Source organism: Bicyclus anynana, chromosome 19, assembly GCF_947172395.1.
Source record: "Bicyclus anynana chromosome 19, ilBicAnyn1.1, whole genome shotgun sequence".
Lineage (NCBI taxonomy): Eukaryota > Metazoa > Arthropoda > Insecta > Lepidoptera > Nymphalidae > Bicyclus > Bicyclus anynana.
In genome coordinates, this window is record NC_069101.1 from 10,981,113 (window position 1) to 11,004,725 (window position 23,613).

At 34.2% G+C, this 23,613-nt stretch overlaps 1 protein-coding gene across 8 annotated transcripts in view; it reads left to right on the forward strand.

The window, feature by feature from the left end:
* Positions 1-23,613, forward strand: part of LOC112045107 (rap1 GTPase-activating protein 1) — a 391,775-nt gene that overhangs the window by 307,800 nt on the left and 60,362 nt on the right. Inside the window, exon 2 of one of the 8 annotated variants that reach the window (XM_052887389.1) lies at positions 19,371-19,397. The exons of the other annotated variants lie outside the window; for them this stretch is intronic. Coding sequence (XP_052743349.1) covers positions 19,371-19,397 — 27 coding nt within the window. The remainder of the gene's footprint in view (positions 1-19,370; positions 19,398-23,613) is intronic. 8 annotated transcript variants of the gene reach the window in all.

Here is a 23,613-nt window from a genome sequence, read left to right on the forward strand (position 1 = left end):
TTTATGGATTTAAATTAAGATTATATTTGCATTAAAATAAATTCAATACATTTTTTTCCTAGAGTTATTCTCATCTCTCACGAGTATGACAACTTTAAGAGAATCTTCACCTAATTTTAATAGGAAAAAAATTATTATGATGATAACTTCGATTTCTCAAAAAAAAAACAGATAAGCTTAAAAAAATATTACTTATTTTGACTGTGTTGAAAACAACTATTAGCTTCAGGCCTCTTTTTCTCACCCGCGTGTTTCAGGAATACTGGGATAATATAATATAGCCTTCCTTTATAATGAGCTGTCTAACACTGACAGAATTTTTCAAATCGGACCAGTAGTTCCTGAGATTAGCGCGTTCAAACAAACAAACAAACTCTTCAGCTTTATAATATTAGTAGAGTTTACTGTAAATTAGATAAATAATAAAATGGATGATTTTTATAGGTACCTACGTCAAAATACGAATCATGCAACGAAAAATCTTCGTAATGACTTACTTAGTTTTGAATTACACTTTATATTATAACGATATTTGGTACTAATCACTAAAATATTATGAAGTGAAAGCATTAAGTGTTATGTATAATAATAATTATATCATTGGTTAAATAAAGATCATGATATCATTTGTTGAATAGAGTAAAAGTTTACTACTTTTAGTATTACAGAGCACCGCTCAAAGTAACATCGTGTAGAGAAATCTACTTTCCTTCCATAAAAAAATACTTTCGAATGCATCAGTACTGTATTGTTTTGCATTATGCAAGAAATGATCTTGATCGTAATAAATGACTCGACGCAAGTGCATCATTCTACCATTTGAAAGTGTCGAGTCATTTATATAATTTAACTTGGGAAATCAATTACGGTAATTGATTTTCGCGATATACTAATTTTTTATACATTTGGAGCTTTATAAATAATAGTAGTCGTGATAGCCCAGTGGATATGTTTTCTGCCTCCGATTTCGGAGGGTGTGGGTTTGAATCCGGTCGAGGGCACTTCCAACTTTTCAGTTGTGTGCATTTTATGAAATTTTAAATATCACGTGTCTTAAACGGTGAAGGAAAAACATCGTGAGGAAACCTACATACCAGAGAATTTTCTTAATTCCGCATCAATCCGCAATCCGCATTGAGCCAGCGTGGTGGACTATTGGCCTAACCCCTCTCATTCTGAGAGGAGACTCGAGTTTAGCAATGAGCCGAGTATGGGTCGATAATGATGATGATTATGAAATAATAGTAATATTATAAAGAAGTAAAGTTTGTGTACTTGTAGAATAATCTATCTAATACCAATAGAAACCAAGTCATTACCAAGTCATTAGCTATGTTCTATCGCAGTATTCGCACGGGAACGGGAACTACGTAGGTGAAACCGCGGGGCATGGGCATGTGTTAAAAAACATGCTGTCATGATGTACAATGAACAGCTTTGTTTAACATATTATACTATTGCAAATTGAATGAATGAATAATTTAATTACAATTTACTTTGTTTTAGTGTTTTCCACGAAAAATTTACATTCTATCGACGCTCGTTTCAATTCGGATATTGAAGCATTTTCAGAATATTGACTATAGACAAATGCAAATTTTGCAATCGAATATTTGTCAAGTTTATCGTGTTAAATATTTTATGTTGAATATGAAGCATATAATATTATGTGCAGTTGAAAATAGAAGCCCTTTGAAATTTAGCTGGCAAGTATTACTTTTGGTTTGAAAATTATTTACAAGCGTCCAAAATTATTTTGGACTAAGTAATTTAGTATGTCTTTAGTTTTTTAATGGTTGTCGTGGCTAAGATATGAGATAATATTTGTTTTTGTGATTATGTCTATCTACACATTGAATGCATATGTCTATCGAGATATGCGTAAGCTTTGAACTCCTCAAACGGTCACAGGCACAGTCTCGCCGACATGTCATACGATATGTCATCGATCAAGCGTTCCGTGCATTTGCAATAGCATTTCGAAATGAGATTGATTTGGATGTACTTGATATGGTACAGCGTCTGTAACGGATACCTTAGTACGTGCTGAATTGGAATGTATTTACTACCGAAATATCTGTAATATAATATGTACATAATACGATCATATTATGTACAAGTATCAGCGTAATTTTCACAACAATCCTTCCAAGGCTTTTCTTGCCTTCTGCCTCCAAGGTTGGGTAAGATTCCCAAAACTGCAAAATATTTGTAATGATAATGGGTTTCCAACTTTTCTATGACTGACTAGATTTTACTTGCGAACTAGTCACGAAGACGATTTGATGAAGAATATAGAATATAGAACTTTGATTGACTAAGCGGAGATTTACTTATTAGATTTTTAATAAAGTTGAGGCTTATGAAGCAAAGTTTTGCCATAATCTAATACCTACTTAAGTATTACAAAATTATACTAATTCAGTGTATTTAGTTGTATTTAACCCATTTGAGGTCACTGTACGCAACTGAGTACAGACATATCCATAGGCGTAGATTGTAGAACTCGGAAAGTTAAGTAGGGTAATCATATAATTTTACTTTATTATAAAACTGTTTAGATATTTTGTTAAACATTATGCGGGTAGTCTGACATTTTTTGATAAATAGTGTCAGTTGAAGTTGCATCACGGAAACGTTGTGCACGTAAGTGAATGATATTATATTTTTTTTCATAACCATCGATAAAAAGTTTGTTTTTTCATAACATTAGTAGAAAATAGATGTCAAAGTAAGATTTGAATTAGAATACAATAAGTTATTTACAACTACAACGAAAATAGGGTCATACAAATTGTACTGTACGCGTTTGCGTACAATGACAACATACGTAAGTAAAATAACTGGTTTAGTTTACATATTCCTTGTAATAAATAAACAACAATTTACACCTCGAGAATGCTACTACATAGGGCTCGAGGCAGCTGTTGATGGTGTTTTACGAAATAGTGATGACGATGAAAGTGATTTTGCTATCATACCACCCGATCCAAGCACATTGACTGATGAAGAGGAAGGTGCCGAGGAAGATATAGCAGGGTGTTTCATGCCCCATGATGTACCTCATACTATAGAGGTATTTACGAATCCCGAAGATGGCAGTAACGACGATAGTGATGATGAACTGGCGTCAAAAAGAAGACGACAAGATGTTACCCGCCAATCCAATCCGATGCCAATCTGGCGGAAATGCCAAAGTCAGTGATAGGAAAAATGGGATTTGTGAAGAGCTAAGGGGCCTATACAAATATTTGAAAAGATTGTTGATATGATTATATTATATAGAAAATCTCGTATTTGGATATCACAAGTTACCCCAAGAAGCAATGTACTGGTCTCTAGATGAAGATATAGGCTTGGAATTCGTCGCCAAATCTATATCAAGACGTACGTTCCGGGATATAAAAAGAAACCTTCATCTTGTTGACAACAACTTAGCAGCAACATCTTATGATAAAAGATAATGCAACGATAATAGTGTATGTATAATGGCAACTAAGTACGACACCATAGAACCATAAGGGACTGTCAAGCGACGGAGTCCAAAATAGTGGGAGAAAACAGACGTAGCGATACCACATTTATTTCAAACTTACAACAAAAATATAGGTGGCGTTGATGAACTTGACGAGTCTATCTCGTTATACAGAATTGCTGTTCATGGTAAAAAGTGGTGGTGGGTGTTATTTACTTACATATTCGATTTGTCCGATGCTAATTCTTGGCTTTTATATGTAATGAATTTTGATACTAGTAACGATCAATGAGTACTATTCTATGAATAGGTCACCCCATCAAAACTGAAAGACCGCTGCAGTGTGTCTTTTGTCATGTAAGAGTGCGCTGGTAATGTAAGAAGTGTCTCAAAACACTTTGTGTTGATAAAGCGTATTTTGAAAATTTTTATACATAAGCGGTCATTGTACTCAGTTGTGCACACCCCTGTAATTTCATGAAATCTAATATTTTTCAGTATTTTCTTCAATTTCATGCTTGTTTCTTTGTTTTTTAATAAGTAAGTGAAGATTATTTCAAAATATCATTTGTACTTCTCATTTGACCTCTAATGGGTTAACCACTAAACCAGAGTAAAAGATCTGTGACTAAACTTACATTGTTTGTAAACATTTTCTTTAGCCAACCACAAGCTAAGCTTCGTCAGATGTCGATCTGTTTTCTAATTCTAAGTTAGACGGTATGTACTTGTCAGGGCGGGGTGAATGTTCCGCCCACGCGTCCCGTTCAGAATTTAGATTGTACTCCTATTACCATCCCAAGTTATATTGGAGTTAAGAAATAGTTGAACATTTTGAAATACTAACGTATTGTGTTTCATTTGTTTCAATTTGAATGAGCGTATACTTATCCCTATAAATAGAAACAAAGATAATTTAACTTACGATTTAATGCTGAAATCACTCAGCTGATCATCGCGAAAGTCAGGGGTAGGTACAGAAAATATCTTCGGGTGCCATTCATTCGGTAAAAAGAACTATTCCTGAGGAATAGAAATTAATTTTTAGAGGGTGGCCCGGCCAAAGCTGGTCTAACAGATTATGTGATAATAAAATGTTTTCTTGAGATTAGTTGCGATAAAAAATATTGCTCAATTCGCATCATCACCATCGATTGACTTATAATGCTTGACATAACACAAAAGCCTTTGTAGGGAATTTATGTCGTCGGTCCTAATGGTTGTCGACCAACACTGTGCGGGTTACCACATTTACCAGCATTTAAGGACGTACGTAAAAATTGTGTGATAAACATAATTCAAAGAGTAGGTACATATAATAGTTTGTTGTAGTTATATCATGTAGTTACATGATAAAAGTAAATTTTCCGTGAAATATTGCAAAAATACACAACTTTCTTTGTTACTCGCAATTAAAAATACGGAAATAGTAATTTAATTCAACAGTTATTTGTATAATTGCCGTTTTCTAGGTTATTCTAGGAACTTTATGTATGTGAGTACATTGTACCGTAATGATAATGATCTTTATGTCAAAATTTTTAGAAGTTATTTATTTATTTATTTATTTATTTATTTATTGCTGAGAACACATACATTCTAATGTATTCAGCCATTTCTGGCATACAACAGTTTACATTACAAATACTATTAACAAAATATATAAAAAAAAAAAATGAATTCAATAGCAGATGATTAATCAAAAAATAAAAATTAGAACAAGTAAAAAATTACAATCTGTGCAGGTACGAGTACTTATGTCAAATAATAATAATTAATAATATAATAATAATCTTTACAATGTCATAGGATAAACATAATTAATAAATACAAACAAAAAAAAAAAAAAAAAAAATTGAAATATTAAAAATGTCACAATACATGGTTTTTTATTTGCTTTTATAATTAAAAAAATCTCTAGTTGAATAAAATCCATAATTAATGAGCCACTTTCTAAGTGCGGGTTTAAATTTTTTATAGGGCAATCGTTTCATGTTTTCAGGCAACGAATTAAATATTTTAATACCCATACAATGGCAACTTTTTAAGTATGTTGCAGTTCTGGGAAATCTGCCCAAGACTAATTTTTGGGAATGTCTTAAGTTTCTATTGCTTTGGTCCTGTGCTTTCATAAACAGATTCATATTAGATTTAACAAAAGGCGCTAATTGAAATATATACAGGCAAGGCAGAGTTAAAACTTCCATTTTTTTAAATAGAGGCCTGCATGAATCAGTAGGGAGACATCCAAATATCGCACGAATACACTTTTTTTGTGCAATGAAGGCTCTTTCTAATTCACATGAATTACCCCATAATATTACACCATATCTTAATATCGATTCCACATTTGCAAAATAAACCATTTTCATTATTTCAAAAGATGTAGTCTTACGTAGTCTATTTAAAACAAATTTATATTTATTAAGTTTATTACATATATTGTCTAAATGTACTTTCCAGTTTAGATGTTTGTCAATTTTCAGTCCTAGAAAAGTTACATAATCTACCTGGTGAATTTGTTGTTTGTCATGACTTAAATTTAAGTTAATAACCTTTTTATTATTATAATAGCTAAAATACATATAATTCGTTTTGGTTATATTTACAAAAAGATTGTTGTCAGTAAGCCAATTCACAACTGTTTTGATTGTGTTATTAATGTCAATTTCGCTATTTATTATGTCATTACTACAAGTTTTTATAATTGATATGTCATCAGCAAATAATATATATTTATCAGAAGTTATGTCAGGGAGGTCATTAATATATAATATAAAAAGCAAGGGGCCAAGAATACTTCCTTGTGGTACCCCACATTTGTTAATCATATTTGGGGAATTGAAATTTATTAGTGTTGAATTTTCTTTTGTGCTTGCTATTTCAACACACTGAGTTCTATTTTCTAAATAACTTTTGAACCAAGACAAAGCTGGACCTCGAACTCCATAGTTTTCTAACTTAGAAAGTAATAATTCATGTGAAACAAAGTCGAAAGCTTTTGACATGTCAAAAAACAAAACTATGGGAGTATTGAGCGAATCCAATTGCGTAGCAATAGTTTTTATCAAGTCATAGCAGGCATGTGTAGTAGATTTATTTTTTTGGAAACCATACTGTTGATTCTTTATTATACTAAATTTAGTAATAAATTCTACTAGCCTCTGATACATTGCTTTTTCAAATATTTTTGAAAATATTGAGATTAAAGTTATTGGGCGGTAGTTTTCAACTTGAGTTTTTTTACCTTTTTTATATAAGGGCTTAACTATAGAGTGCCTAAGCTTATACGGAAAACATCCAGACTCAAACGATTTATTAATTAAATGAGTAAGTATAGATGATATCTCGTTCACTGTCAGTTTAATTATTTTCGTTGAAACACCATCAAATCCTTCTGCATTGGTATTATTTAAGGACATAATAATATTTTTGACTTCATTTTCACCATATGGTTTAAGGTACATACTGTTTGGTATAAAAATCGTATTTCTATTTTTACAGTGGTTGTGTAGTTTGTTTGTAGAATTAATCCAGTATGTATTGAATGCTTCCGCAACTTCACAAGGATTAGTAATACATTTACCTCCAATTTCTACCTTTTCAATAAATTGGTTTAGATTATTACCAGTAGTATATTCCTTTATCACTTTCCAGCTAGCTTTACATTTATTTTTTGATTTAGCTATTAATTTATTATTACTGTTAATTCGAGCAGAATTTATACAACGTCGGAGAATTTTAGAATATTTTTTAAATTCGGATTTAGTTTTTTGTGATTTAAGTTTGTAATAATTAAGTTGAAGTTTACGTTTTGTTTTACTGCTTTTCCGTAAGCCTTTAGTTATCCATTTAATATTTGAATTATTCCTTTTTTTAATTTTAATTTTGATCTCAGGAAAACTTAGTCTATAAAGCAACAAGTACATATCATGAAAATTATTAAAGGCATTATCGAGGTTATCCGCATTATAGGCTTCATTGAATGATAACTGCGATAGACATTGCTTAAACTTTTGCACATTTTCAACGCTATAATCTTTTTTGTAAACATAGTATACTTTGTCCAATATATCCTCTTTAGTATTTGGTATTAGTAAGACTTGCGCAGTATTGTGATCAGATAGACCTAAATTGTACAATACTCCAGTGGCGTTCTTAACATTGCTTATTAAATGGTCTATGCAGGACTTTTGTCTGGTAGGCTGGTTTATATGTATAGTCAAATTAAAGTTGTAACATAAATCTCGTAAATATTGTGTGTCCTTGGTCTCTACTAATGTATCTATGTTTATATCACCAGCTATAACTACATATTTTTTCGTTTTATTAGCAATATGGTGGAGCAAGCCTTCAAGTTTTTCAAAAAATAATGATAATGTAATAGTCTTAGGTACACGATACAGGCAAATTATTATAAGATTTTGTTTACTAATCTCTAATCCGCAGCACTCAAAAGCATTGTCTAAAGCATAATCCTCTACCAACTTAAAAGATTGATATTTAATATTTTTTTTTAGGAGTATTGCAACACCACCGCGTTTTTGTTTGTTTTTCCGTGAGTACGAAGCAGCCAGATGATAACCGTCTAATGTAGTATCTATCCCATTATTTAACTCTAGAAATGTTTCTGATAGGCAGATAACATCAGGGTTTATATTCTCGTCACGCAATTCTGATAAAGCTATTTCAAAGGAGTCGATTTTATTTAAAATACCGGCTATATTTTGGTGTAGAATTTGAAAACTATTTTTCACGAAAAAACTGATTATTCGTGGTCGCAAGATTTGCTGATGGTTGTTGTGTTTTTAAGATTTTTGGAAAATAATATGGTATTGTATTTATTGTTGGTAATAAATTATGACTATCAGGGTTCACTTTTTTTGGCATTAGCTTAAAATAAAAGGGGATGGTACCTTTCCTACATGGTTTATTTAATTTATCTAAGTTATAGTCAATAGAAGTTCTAACGTCTGGATGTGTATCAGTAACCTTACGCAGATTAAAATTTAAATATTTTTTATTATAGTCTATTTGATCAAGGCAACGATTAATTTTGTTACAAAATTCCCATTTATTTGCTTTAAAAAATTACGTAAAATGTTCAAGCGCTGCGTACTAGTATTGTACGTGACTGTCTGAGATAATTGGTCGCGTTCGTTCGTTCGTTCGTATAATTATCTACTGATCGAGATTTACTCGTGGTAGATAAAAACTTCGAAATTTTCAAAGTAGATAAAAGCTCTGAAATCCTCTTTCTAAACTATTGTCAAAAATTTTAACTCACCTACAGGTACACTGGTGTATTAAATGGTACTAAAATTTTCAATCGGTATCTATAAAAAAAGGTTGAGCACACCTGAGTCACGTGGTTCGGTTTGTTTACATTTAGTTGAATGCCTAATGGAATTAAAGCAACATCTATTTATTATATCATTGTATGAAGGTTGAAAGTTAGTCAGCTTAAGATAGATAAGTTTGGTAGCCGAATAGAGTTTGGACTGTGGTGGTTTTGGAATATCTAGGATCCATACTCAAGTGTTCAAATGTAAAAATATAGTCCAAATATACAATACTTTATAAAGATTCTTAGTTCAGTAAAGACAATATTAATAAAAGAAATCTTGAATATATTTAATTGCTTCAATCTCAAGTATATTTGTTTTTCGTATGGTTATTTGTATGATGTTTATTTCATTTGTTCGAGTATAGACACAACACGCAACAACAATGTTTTACGTCGGAAGTTAACAACCTCGGCGGCAATCATCGCGAGTAGGTATTCAGCTGAAAGGGAACAATAACCGTTAAATGAAACTCCACAATAAAGTTCTGACGTATGTTTATCACTCCGTAACCGCCTGGCCACGGGAATGAGCGACTAAAATTGCGGCAATTCGCTAAGCCCCGGGAAACTGTGAATACAGTCACGCCTATTTCATCCTCCGGACACCAATATTCATATGAAAAAATAATTATGACGTATCTCTTAAACTATATAAATAATAACTTTATAAATAAGTTTATTGTCGACTAACTTTATACAATGGCTTCTGTTGTCGGCGGTGAACGGTAAATATACCGTGATCGGTTGTGGAACTTAATGTGACAGAGTTTTATGTCCATGGAAAATGTTACCATACATATTTTAGACGCAAGACTCTTAGCTTCTGTTACCAATGCGTAAACTGTGTCCAGTTAAAGCTGTACTGATAAAAAATTACATGATTACTCGTAACTGCTCTGATAATACCGCCTTAGAAACAACTGCTTAAATAATGATTTTGCATAGAATACAAGTTTTCTTTGCTTCTGTAAAATAAAAAATATTTATATGTTGGAATCGTTTGCTCAAGCTACTCGCTGCGGTCTGCGTATGCTTGCTATACATTCCTCTTATCGCTAGCCGCTTCGCCGTTTACGCAGTATTTCCATGGCCTACTCGCAATTGAGAAGTAAAATAACATGGCCGTACACGCTCGACTACTTTGAAAATACAGTCTTGTAAACTACGACGATTAAATAATGATTTGGCGTAACGTATATTACGCCTGTAACAGTGAAAATGTTTGTTACCAGCATTACGATGGAAACTACAAAGCATGCGGGCTCAAACGATGTATCCACTTTTGCAGATTGTTAGTGTCTGAATATACTCGGCTAACGAGGACTTCAAAATGAAACGTACGAGCATGTAAGGCCCTGTAATATAAATTAAAAATATTTTATTCTATTAATTTTTTTTTATTATTTTTATAAATATTATAAATGCGTCACTGTTAGTGTAGTAAAAAAAATATAAATATTTATGTTTTATCTTTTTCTGGTTATTAGTTTACCTACATAGAGTTCCTTGGAAAATTAAATAGAGACCTTTTTTGGTCTCTTATTTCTGAACATTATCTGCATAAAGTATTTTAGACAGTAGCTTATTGTTAGGTTAAATCGTGGTCTAAAGAGTAGAAACAAATTAAGATTCCAAGATTGTCTTACATACATAGTTACAAGTGAAGTAATATAAAGCGTGTAAAAAATAAATAATAAAATTTACTAAAGTGGGTAGGTACCTATTATGTTTGTTTATTCAAGAGTGTATGTATACATATAATATTAATAATTTTGACAACCTCCGTGGCGCAGTGGTATGCGCGGTGGATTTACAAGAAGGAGGTCCTGGGTTCGATCCCCGGCTGGGCCGATTGAGATTTTCTTAATTGGTCCAGGTCTGGCTGGTGGGAGGCTTTGGCCGTGGCTAGTTACCACCCTACCGACAAAGACGTAGCGCCAAGATTTAGCGTTCTGGTACGATGTCGTGTAGAAACCGAAAGGAGTGCGGATTTTCTTCCTCCTCCTAACAAGTTAGCCCGCTTCCATCTTAGACTGCATCATCGCTTACCATCAGGTGGGATTGTAGTCAAGGAATTAAAAAAAAAATATTCTAATAAATTTTTATTACTTAATTAATATCCTAAAAATTATACGTTTGTTATATTTTACGACTGCATTAAACTTTTACTTGAATATTTTCTTTTGTGGGTAAAATTGCCAGATTATTTCATATCATTCTGTAACTAAATCACAAACGTATTCGTCTATGTACACCAAAAAAGCAAACGATGTGGGAACTAATTTGCTTTCCGGTGAACCCCAAATATTTTCATTACAAACACGCGTGGAATTCTTTTTAATGCACAGGTTGTATTTCACAATTTTCAGCGAAAGGCTCGAGTGGGTTAAACGTCCGTAAACGTTAGGTCACAATATGAAAAATTACGTTGAACTTATACACGGATATAACGTACGGTAAAAGCCATCGTCGTCGTAATCGTCATCAACCCATATTCGGCTCACTGCTGAGCTCGAGTCTCCTCTCAGAATGAGAGGGGTTAGGCCAATAGTCCACCACGCTGGCCCAATGCGGATTAGCTAGGCAGGGAGAACAACACAAGCAGAGAACGGAGAGTGTTGATCGATCGTCAAGGAATTCCTTAACCCTACATCCTGTAGTCACAAGTTCAGGACTCTGCTCGGAGTTCCTCTCTCTACCACGCAATGGACCCGGCACCTGCACGGTGAATCCAAGGAATGCTAAGATATTCGTCTCTCGCTTCATCCGTGCTAATTAATAATAAATAAATAAATAAATAATAATAAATAAATAATCCGTTCGGGACCTATGGTGCCACAGACAGAGTGACAGACAGACGGACACATCAAACTTATAACACTAATCTTTTTGCGTGGGTGGTTAAAATATATTTCAGGAGCACGCTCTCTGTAATATTTCCATCTGTGGCGTGTTTACTCATGTGCAGGAAGGCATTAAAACGAAATGGTTTCATAATATTTTGCGGAAGGTAAATTTTACCATTTGGAAAACCGCTAGCTCGCTCAGTTCGCGAGTGACCTAAAGAAATATTATGTAGGTACATTGCATGAAATATACGTGTGCATTCATTACCACTGCGGCACTAGAGAAAACTTCGTAGCGCAATATAAATTATACACCAACGAATATTATACATATACAAGGTTTTTCTTGGTTATTAACCAAATTTAAAGTTGCTTTTGCGTACTATACTAGGGCATCACCTTGTGGGCACATGAAAATATGTTTTTAGTAGCGACGCTTTACGTTTTCATAAATCCCTCGGGATCCATTTTTTATCGGGATAAAAAGTAGCCTATGTGTTAATCCAGACTATAATCTATCTCTACTTCAACATTTCATGTGACTCGGTTCAGTAGTCGAGGCGTGAAAGAGTAACAAACGTTCATATCATCAAAATCATCAGCTTTCGCAAATCTCGGGAAACCATGGATTTTATCGGGATAAAAAGTAGCCCATGTGTTAATCCAGAGTAAAATCTATTTCCATTCCAAATTTCAGCCAAATCGCTTCAGTAGTAGCGGCGTTAAAGAGTAACAAACATCCAAACATCCGTCCAAACATCCATACAAACTTTCGCGTTTATAACATTAGTAGGATAGTAATAATTGTCAGATACTCCGTCAATCCTACTGCTAACAGTGCAGCATTTCACAGGATATACTAAGAACACATCAAGTGCGATGGTTGCCCTGCGTTCATTTGATATGAAAGTTTGTTGTTCAGAGCTCTTCTCAGAGTAAAGCCATCCGATAAGCCTACATTGTTGCAGCGTTAACAGCTTGACGGCCGATAAAACTGACGTGTGTGACAATCGGCATGATGTCATGCACATCGCGACCAACACACGATCAGTTTTATCAGCTGTCAAGCCGTTAGCGCTGCAGGCTGTGAGCATATTGGATCGTCAGTGTCGCGTTTGAAACCTGCACTTTTTTAAATTGAAGCAACTGTTAACACGTAATATAAACTAATATATTAAAAAGGGAACATTTGATTGTTTGTTTCTATTGAAATAGGCTCTGAAACTACTGAATCGGTTTGAAAAATTCTTTCACTGTTGAGAAGCTACACTATCGTCAAACGGTATAGGCTATATTTTATCTTCTATTCCTACGGGAACGGGAACCACGCGAGTGAAAAAGCGCGGCGTCTGCTATTCTTAATAAAAATATTAGTTCATAGATAGATTTGTAAAATTTTAATATAACATTAACAACGATCTGCCGAACCTGAGTCAACTCATTGTAAATTTAAACCTACAGCGGTCTCCGCTCGCGTTTCGCTCGCCAGGTGCACTTATTTTGCGAAAATGGGAAAAATTCCATTTCATTTTTCGCCCGGCCGACGCCCGACCCCGTCGTCGATTCGAAATACAACCACTGTAAAGAGCGCAGGACAAAAATTACAGCAAAATAGGAAAAAGAGTTGCGTATTTGTTTTTCCCTTTTCGACAGTTGGATATAGCTTGGTTAGAACCTGCTCAACGGGGATTTTCAATTTGCAACAATGTAACAGACCCCCAAGTAAATTGAAGGGTTAAGAATTAACTCGATATGAAGATATTTTTAGATTTAACAAAAATAGTTATATTGATACTAGAGGCTCAACTATAGTGCTTTTAAAACGTTTCACAACAAATACATCAATGTATAGTTTTGACAATAATGACCAAAAATTAAAATGTAACTTAGGTTAAAAAAATTGCAGTGCATTTTCAATGTAGCAACTTTTATAATAATGCAATTAAAATGTCTCTTCATCATAGATGTAATCTATAATCACCTCATCAAATCATAAGCTTTTCATAATTTTTTTTTTTCATCATCCGAAAAATGTCCAAAATCAATACGGGGTCCTTAGTCGTGAGGTTGTTCATATTATGTTTCAAAGCGACATTTTTCCATTTCCATATTATAGAAAACACTCACGATAGTGGCTGTTGTGTTGATGTTTATTGTTTATATGAAAATCAATGATTGATTGATTAAACTAAAAACTTAGTTAAATGTTACTTACATAAATAAACAAGGTTGTAATTTATAAGAATATAATTAATATTTATTCAGATGATGACCGGAAAACAAAACCATACTTAGTCCTCGAATGGCGTGACTGTTTTGGCTCTAACGTCACTTCATATCACAGCGTGACTCGAATTGTTTACAAGCGACTACATGGTCATCAACACTTCAAACACGTTCTGTTTATAGCACTTATTGTGTATGGTATAAGAGCTCATTTTGCGTAACATCCATTCTGTACTTAAAAGGCGTTGACGCCATTCTGTCTACAAATAAAGTCACAATGTGACACTTGTCGACCGTCATGATTTGAAGTGTTGTCACTTTCATTACATAGTGACTTACGAGCATCTAAACTTTCGTTCGTAATTGTTGTAAGTGATATGTGTTTGGTTAAGTACATTTTTAGTATTATATTACTAGCAAGCCTTCTGCGGTTTTACCCGCGTAGTGCCCATTACCGTGTTAAAATATAGCCTATGTTACTCGTTGAGAATGTAACTTTGTTTGTTCCTTCAGCTCTCGTCTGTTCGTAAACTTTATAAAAATATACCCTGTCTGAGTCTGTTGTTAGCTTTTCTCAGACCAAGGCCCGTATGGAACCTTCATAACTTTAATTTTAAGTTTTCGACTGATTATCACCATTAGATCATGATAAAACTTGATGTTTCAAAAGTGCTTGTGAAGTAGGACTAATTGAAATAAATTAATTTTGACTTAGACTTTTGACTTAGTCAGATAGTTGAGTTTTATTAATATTCGAAATGACTGCTTAATTTTACTAATTAATAAAGCATATTTATAGATAGACATAGAAAATCTATGTAATAATATAGGTACATAAATTGTAATGTTACAAATTATGAATTTTCTTTACACAAACCTCAAATACATGGAAGTAAGAAAGCTTTGAATTAACGTATTACACAAACAAACCTCATTAATAATGTAATAATTCAGTTACGATAATAATCTCCTTTTTGTATGTACATAAATTATTTGGTGCGTTAGTAAGGTAATTAGGAAATAAACATACGAGAAAACTGAGGCTTTTACGTCACCGAAAGCGGGATTAGAACGTTCGGGAAGTCAACTTTTCTTACATTCGTTATAGACTGAGAGCCTGCATAGTCAGATCTACCTCATTTTATGAATTTACGTACTTGAAGTTTGACAGCCTTTATTCCTACTATAGATTATGGCGATAGTATGGTAGCTACTTATGGTGTGTCGAGTGTAGTGACTTTTGAAGATGGTTTAAAGGTCCCTTAACCGTTCAAGTGTAAAAATCGTATTTTTTCATTATATTTTTATATTTTCTTTGACATTATATAAAAGATATTACGTCCCCAGTCGTTAATCTCAGCTTAACGGTAACCTTTGGAAAACACTGGTAATTAACCAAACTTTTAGGATATCTAACGAAGGATCCTTCATAATATCCAATCGGCAATTCGGCAATCAAAGTCGGTTTACATTTTTAAAAGTAAAGACACACTATCCATTGCAGTAAGACGAGACAAAGATCTATATCTTTATCTCTCTGGATCTTTTCAATGTGACTTCATAATGTATTTATTAGTATATTTTGAAACGTTGCCTGGAAGAAATCCCTACTTAGAGATAAGGCCGCCTTTTGTATGCTGATCTCTTCATTATATGTTTCTATCTTTCTTGTTTTTGTTATTGTGATAGTATAGTATAGTATATAGATAAATAAATAATGAAAAATATTAAAATAATAATATATTTTATTCTTGTACAATTAAGGCTCTGTTTCCTTGAAACTTGTTACATTCCAAAGTCACTACGGTCCAAACTTTTCAATTGGCTACCATACTTATCGATGATAGCATGAATTGACAAACTCTCGCAGCCAGTTTCTTCATGTAAAGCTAAAGTAACAGTAAAGGTAGTAAGTAGTAAAGAAGTCTTTATTTTTCAGGGAATAAGACCGTCACTTTTGATTTATGACGTTACTTTGACTGTCACTTGCGATGAAGAACCTGGCCGTCAGTCTTCATAAAATGGGGTAAGTCTTGCTATCCAGGCTCAATCTATAAACCCGCAGAGCCGATGCTATCGTTGCAATTTGTGAATCCATTCTCATCCCTCCGGTTACCTTGATTGCTTGGGTTACCCCCAAGGTAATTATCGATTTTATCGCTTGCCAATTTTATCTTGAAGACTGTCTAAATAAAGTTTGAGTTGGATCGGCAATTCTTTGCGATGTATACCTATAGTATAATATCTACTCTAAATGCGTCGTTATTCTGGTAATTAACATAAGTCGCACCATAAAGTCCACGGTTCGAGATCTATTCAGTCATACGAGTAGATAAATAATTTATCTTCTTGTCAAGAAATTTTCAGTAGCAGCTCGAAAGTTGATAATGTCCGATTTATGCTAGCCACAAACGGTCAATTATTCTCACGTTTCTGAAAAGCAAACGGCAGTACCCACGCGGCATACTATACAAGTCATGTGCGAAGTGACCAACACACGATCAATTATAGTCGTGGGTGCTCCAGAAGCGTGAGAAAAATTGACCGTTTGTGGCTAGCATAACACTCCCATGCCTCGGAGAAGCACCGCTTGGCACTTATATTATCTATACTAATATTCTAAAGTTGAAGAGTTTGTTTGTTTGATTGAACGCGCTAATCTCAGGAACTACTGGTACGATTTGAAAAATTCTTTCAGTGTTAGATGGCCCATTTATCGAGGAAGGCTATAGGCTATACATTATCCCCATATTCCTACGGGAACGGGAACCACGCGAGTGAAACCGCGCGGCGTCAGCCAGTACAGTATAATTTGGTCTTGTCAAATATTTCTACAATAGTCCTTAAGTTCTTAACAAGCTCACAATATCCTGTACAACAATATGCAGTGATTGCGTGAAATTCTGAGTAATGGGAAAAACAAATCAATATTTCACTATCAGCTATCACCGTCGCTATTTGAAGAGTGATACTGGACACTGCTCTATTTATACGATAATGTATTGTACTGTACTAAACTAATTTAATAGTACAGATAATATACTAAACTACACTGAACAGCGTAACTTAGAGTACAAGAAAACATCAAGGCACATAGAAATAACCTTACCTTTATTTCTATGTGCTTTATTGTTTTTTTTTTATTTCAGGAATTGGATTTTATCCAAGAATATCAGACGCCACGCCCTGTGGTTTCTCCCGCGTAGTTCCCGTTTCCGTGGGGATACGAAGATAATAAAAGCCCCAATAACTCAATGGTAAGAGCGGTCGGATTCATCACCGAGGGGTGACGGTTCGATCCTCGCCCTGTTGGTCTATTGTCGTACCCCCTCCTAATGCAGTCTTTCTCGATTAGTTGGAGGGTATAGGAATAGGAATATTGGCCATATTTGGAAATATATTCAATTAAAAAAAATTGAGAAAAGGGATAGCAGTAAGCAATAGCTTGGTGTTGATTTAGCTTCAAGTGTATGCTGAAAGTATTTTTAAAATCGATCAAGTGGTTTTCAAGATAAAACATAACAAACAAAATAAAAATCAAGTCTTTGTAATTTAGATAAATTAGGGATGACAAATTATTATTATGGCTAAATACAAACACGAAATATGTAAAATATGATATTAAAGCAATCAGATCGATTGTACCTAAATTATTGGGAAAATTTATTACCCCCGTCCCAAATGGCCCATTAAAAAACAGATAAAATGCTAAATTGAAGTAGGATTTACGACTGTTTATCGGAGTTCCTTACTTATCAAAATATACAGATATTTTCTTTTTGGTTGAATAACATAACCGTATATTAAAGCTTAGGGCGTATCTCTGATTTGGTCCTAAAATTATCATACATATAGGACTCTATATTTTCGCACTTATCTCTCTGCGAACGTTTCTATACATTTCTCCATTTAGATATTTTATAGTACCAATGTATCTCGAGGAAAGCTTCCATTGCACCTTCTATTTCTTCGATTTATTCATATCTGCGCATAAATTTTGCTATCATAAGAGAACTGAAATATCACCTATTTTTGAGGTAAGATTTTCGTCGATAGGTCTTTTGCGGTGCGAGCTACCTGCATATTTTCTTCGGCGACTGCCAAATAAAAATCAATCAGTTTGTCTGTGGTAGTAATAATGCGGTATTCTAAAATTTAAACAATACAAAAGTGAAACCGGTAAGTGGCTCAAGTTTGCCTCTCTGACAGAGAATTACATATTTGTACTTTTTGCCGTGGAGACCCTTGGGTGATGGAGTCACAGTGCCAAAAAATTTTACCGAGGCTAGTTGCCTCGACTGGTGACAGAAGGGCTGGCTCATTTTTTGCGCAAAGGATCAGCCTGGCTGTCCAGCGCGGAAATGCAGCCAGTATTCGTGCCACCATTCCACGTGGGCATGATGTGTATAGTTATTAGGATTAGTTAGCTTAAGTTCCTTGTATTCTTTCTCAATAAAAAAAATACAAAAGTAAGAAAAATAACGAATTCTACTTGGGAATTTATTGCACATCACTGTAAACGCACGCCACGTAAATGAAAATGAATGAATCTGCTATACTATTCCACGCTTCGGGCACATAGGATCTACCTTTTTAGTGAATTAGGTATACAAAACCTTAGGGTTATTATCCTAATATTATAAACGCGAAAGTTTGTATGTATTTTTGGATGAATGTTTGTTTGGATGTTTGTTACTCTTTAACACTGCTACTATTGAAGCGATTTGCCTGAAATTTGGAATGGAAATAGTTTTTACTCTGGATTAACACCAAGGCTTATCCCGAAAGAATCCATGGTTTCCCGAGATTTGCGAAAACTGATGATTTTGATGATATGAATGTTTGTTAGTCTTTCACGCCTCTACTACTGAACCGAATTAGCTGAAATTTGGTTTTAAGATATATTATAGATTTGTGAAAACTTAATTCCACGGTCTCGATCGTCCGCTAGTACCTAACACAATAAACAAAAGCTACAAATCGCACACCAAATCAATTATTAAAACAATTAATTCTACAACTACTTATAATTTCTATATTTTAAAAAGACACAGTTTGTAGGCACTCGATGTACCTAATAATATAATATGATTTATAGCCATGCTAGTAGGTAAAGCCGTCGTCGGAGCTTAGTGCTAATTCCTGCATTTCAGTAGGCTTAGCTGGCTTAACGACATCCACGTCGTAAAGACAGCGCTGTTTAAAGCTATCCTTGTATAATGCTTTTGTCGTGTCACAATGAAGGTAGATATACAAAATTATATGAATAGACACTGCTCAGACTGGCAGGCGAGAAATTAACGATAAATTGGATAGAAATAGACAGTAGACTATGCTGAAGTTCATGACGCAGTTGAAAATAAGCTTATTTAGATTAATTAAGTCCTCGTAGAAAGCCCTTCGAATTATAAACACTAGGCTTTGTTGATGTCTGATAATTATGTGTATATTAATGTTTTAATATTGTTTGTTGCAGGTATTTACGGAGAGTCATAACGTTTCGGTAAATTTCGATATTTTATACACATTTAATACATAAAATAAAATTAAGCAATTAGGAACGTCGACTGTGAAATGCAACACAAAGTTGTCGTGGACTACTTTAGATTACTTTATACTGTGTATTATATGCAAAAAAAATCGGTTGTCTGTAAACTCAGTTTACTGACGATAGTTGAACGTGACAACGTCAAAAGAAAATACTGATGGAATGGTTGCATTTTTCCTAAGAAAATGTTCCTTTTTCTAAAATACTGTTTAATTGTCTTCATCGACCAGAATATACTTTATATATTGTAAAAAAAGTTGGCAACCCTGGCAAAAGAGCGAGGGAACGACGCATGACGTCATCTTTTTTCGAGTTTGCAGCTCCATCAATCATAAGACGTTGTCACGTCAAAATCGTTCTCAAAAGTGTCAGATATGGGTCCTTAGGTAGTAAGTAGGAATAAAACTACTATAAAACCCAATCGAGACCGATCAAGTGGAAAAGCACCTTGGACTTTACTGCATTTTACATACGCATAACTTAATTCAATGCAAAAACCTACTCAAAAGTGCCAGCTGCGGAGCCCGCAATACACACAAGTTGGAAAATTAAGTTTTTCCGCACAATCCAAACTTGTTACACATACGCTTATATCGTCGAAAAATACAAACCGAATCTTTACGAAATGCAGCCGCTTTATGAAAAGGCGTTTCTTGTTTGGCAACGCTACCGCTGTTTTGTCGGAGGCGTACAATTTTTTTTCTCCACTCTTTTCTCCGCAACCGCTCATTCAAAACTCGCACTGAATTTTTCATTTGAAAGCCGCAAACTTGGGTGTATTCATGCCAGAATATTATCTTGGCTCAATACTTAAAAAGTTTTCATTGTGGAATGCAGTTTATTTACGCGGCATAATGCTCTGGGATTTTATAACGAGTCTAACTGGGTTTCTATTAAATGAATACTCTTGTAACGCTTTTGAAAAGAAATTGTAATTTTAATAAAAAATACTATGTAATTTTTCCAACAGCAATGTTTTTTTAGATCTTTAAAGTTACGTTCACACTCACTAGGCATTAAAATGGTGAGCTTTGATGTCCCAAGGTGCTAAAATGGTGACTTCACAACGAAAAGCAGTATTGATAGACCAGCTACTTGGTTGACTGACTACATCAAACGGGTTGCTGCAGACTTTAGTGAAGTGTTTGGAAGTCCTTATAAAAGACCTATGTCCAGTCGTGGATATCTATCAGCTGATGATTATCTATATGAGTAGATTACAAGATCATCCAAGTTTACACATTCTAAAGGCAACAAGAAAATTCATTAGGTACTTAACTATAAATTGACGTACTTAAAAGATTTACTAGGCCACGCAAGTCCTGGCAATTGTGTATAATGCCCAGCAATTAAACTTAAGACAGGCTCTCTAACACCTAAGCCTCCAAAAACTGCTGTAACACAAAAGGGCGAGAAGTCGAGTGCTGACTCGTGAAGCTAGTGACCTTTTTAGCATTTCTTTAAGGCGGGCTGTAAAGGTTCCCATTGTTCTGATATAGCCGTTCTCGTAGCATCTTGACTTGGCAACATTTATGCTGCTTTGTTAAGATTTGTCTAATATCTCGTGCCTTTAAGGATTCCGTTTATTGTATTACTTAACCAGCTGTGTTCTTCAGTTTCATTCAAGTAGATTTAGTTTTTGTAAAATATTTGTATGTCGGTTTTCTCACGATGTTTTTCCTTCACCGTTTGAGACACGTGATATTTAATTTCTTAAAATGCACACAACTGTCTTTTGTTATAAGTACATTTACTATATAGACTTTATACTTCGTCATCATCATTATCAGCAGGACGTCCATTGCTGAACTAGACTTACAAACATCACGGTCTAGGGCCAGTATACAGTGGCTTAATACAATCCGCTTGATGTTCTCGGTCCATGTAAAAGGGGGGTCGACCAACAACCGCTTTGCGCTTTATGTTTACAAGATTTCCTCGAAATTTATATTTTTAATATATTTTTTTGTTAAGGCAAGAATGTCTAATTTCTTAATTTTCAGCTATTTCCACATTCAGGTTTTAATTCAGATGACGGGGATGTAAAGTGAAAATTCTCAAGTATTCCTATATTATGTAGACACATCAATTTGCCCTAAGGAAACCTATCAGACTTAATCATATTATCAAAGTTCTATCAGTCTAATATTGACTACATAATGTCTTTACCGAAACTTGTAACTAACTAGTAAGTACCCATAACTCGTCGAGTTTAATATTATTATAAAACTTCCCAGCCTATCGTATTTCTAGTTTAAAATTGGAATTTGAAAGCCTAAGTTCGCTCGAGCTTGAAACTTGGAGAGTTCGATATCGTCAATTAGTACGTTGGCTCGAGTATGAGGTAGCCTGAGTGCCTGACTCAGCCTGAGTATAGTTGGTGCTCGAGTTTAATTTATGCTCTGCGGTGAACGTACTTACGTTGCAGATGGGCTTCAGAGGTGTCAGGTTATTGCTTCGTTTAAGAATACGTCCAACTTTCCACTTGGTGTATTTTGAATTTATAGACTCATTTTATTTGTTTAAATAAATATCGGTTATTTGTATTGCTCTGTGTCTAAGATCTAGGACAGATTATAAAGTAAGAGCCGTAATAGCCCAGTGGATGTGACCTCTACCACGGATTCCGGAGGGTGTGGGTTCGAATCCGGTCCGGGACGTGCACCTCCAACTTATTAGTTGTGTGCATTTTAAGAAATTAAATATCACGTATCTCAAACGGTTAGTTAACCTTAGAATGGTTAGTTAACCTTAGAATGGTTCAGTAACAGTAATCTTAATCATCAGCGTGTTACAAATATGCCGAGTAACAAAAGTCGTCCGATATTAATCCACGCAAAGCTAGTAATTATTATAAAACTTAACACCAAAAAAGTATAAATTCTGTTCCATTCATACATACGGGTAGGTTCACTCTCAATAATTACAGCCAACAAAGTAACATTTATTAAACTAACTAGTACCTACATCCAGGACTCATCCCGCGTTTGACCCGCGTAATTCTCGTTCTCGTAGGAATACTAGTATAAGATATAGCCTATAATACCCGGGGATAGTGTAGCTTCACGACAGTGAAAGAATTTTTCAATTTGGTTCTGTAGTTTTAGAGCCTATTCAATGCAAACAAACAATAAAATTTTTCCTCTTTATAACAACGGATATAGCTACGTTAAAAGCTTAATGTTCCAGTAACAGTAAACTAATGTTCCAGTAACAGTAAACTGATGTTCCAGTTAAAGTAACCTTAATAAGCGACAAGCTACAAATATGCCGTATAACAAAAGTCCGATATTAAACCAAGCGAAGGTACTATAAAACGTGGCGCAATAAAAGTATAATCATGTTGTCTATCATGATGTTTGGGCGGGCGCGTCGCTTGGGCGGGCGGCCGTCGACCCCGCTAATAATTTCCGTTTACCTGCCAACCAGTCGCTAGGCCAGACTTCAGACTTTATGAAACGCATTCGGATGGACGCATACTCTGTAAAAACGCATTTTTTAGCCTGTGGTTTTTAGTTGTCTTTTTATACTAGTAAATATTAGCAGGCTTACTTATAAAATAAACTGAAACAAGCTCGAGATTTTCGACTTTGTGGAACATATTTGTCGATAGTTAAAATACACTGCAATCGTAATTTTCTCTTTTTGGAAGCTGAAGCGGGATAATAAATAATGTTGGCAACTGATAATGTCTTATGGTATTTATTGTTAAAACGACGAATTTAATGATATTAAGATATTTTGGGTGAACCTAGGAGTTACTAGATTTTAGTGCATTTGAAAATCCTAAACATTTGAGGTTTACAGATCTTTAACCTAGTGACATACGACATATTTCCAGTGAACATAATATATTAAAAAAAATTAAATAATATATTGTAACTTGTTCATTAGTAGGCCCTAAATACTATATTATAGTTGGTGTACAATTTCATTAATTCTTGAATAATATATTATGTTTTCATGCATTTTAAAGCGTGATTTTTCAGGTCTGGTTTGTCTGGTTTTAATTCTTTGAGCTCATTCCTTACTAACTATTTATAGAAAATATAAAGGAACACCAGTCGGCTGGCTGTTCAAACTTGTCAGTATCCTACAGTAGCTTACGGCAAATTTACCTTTCAATGAGCTCTGGCACTGTAAGAGGGGTCCCGTGACTTGTCACATGTAG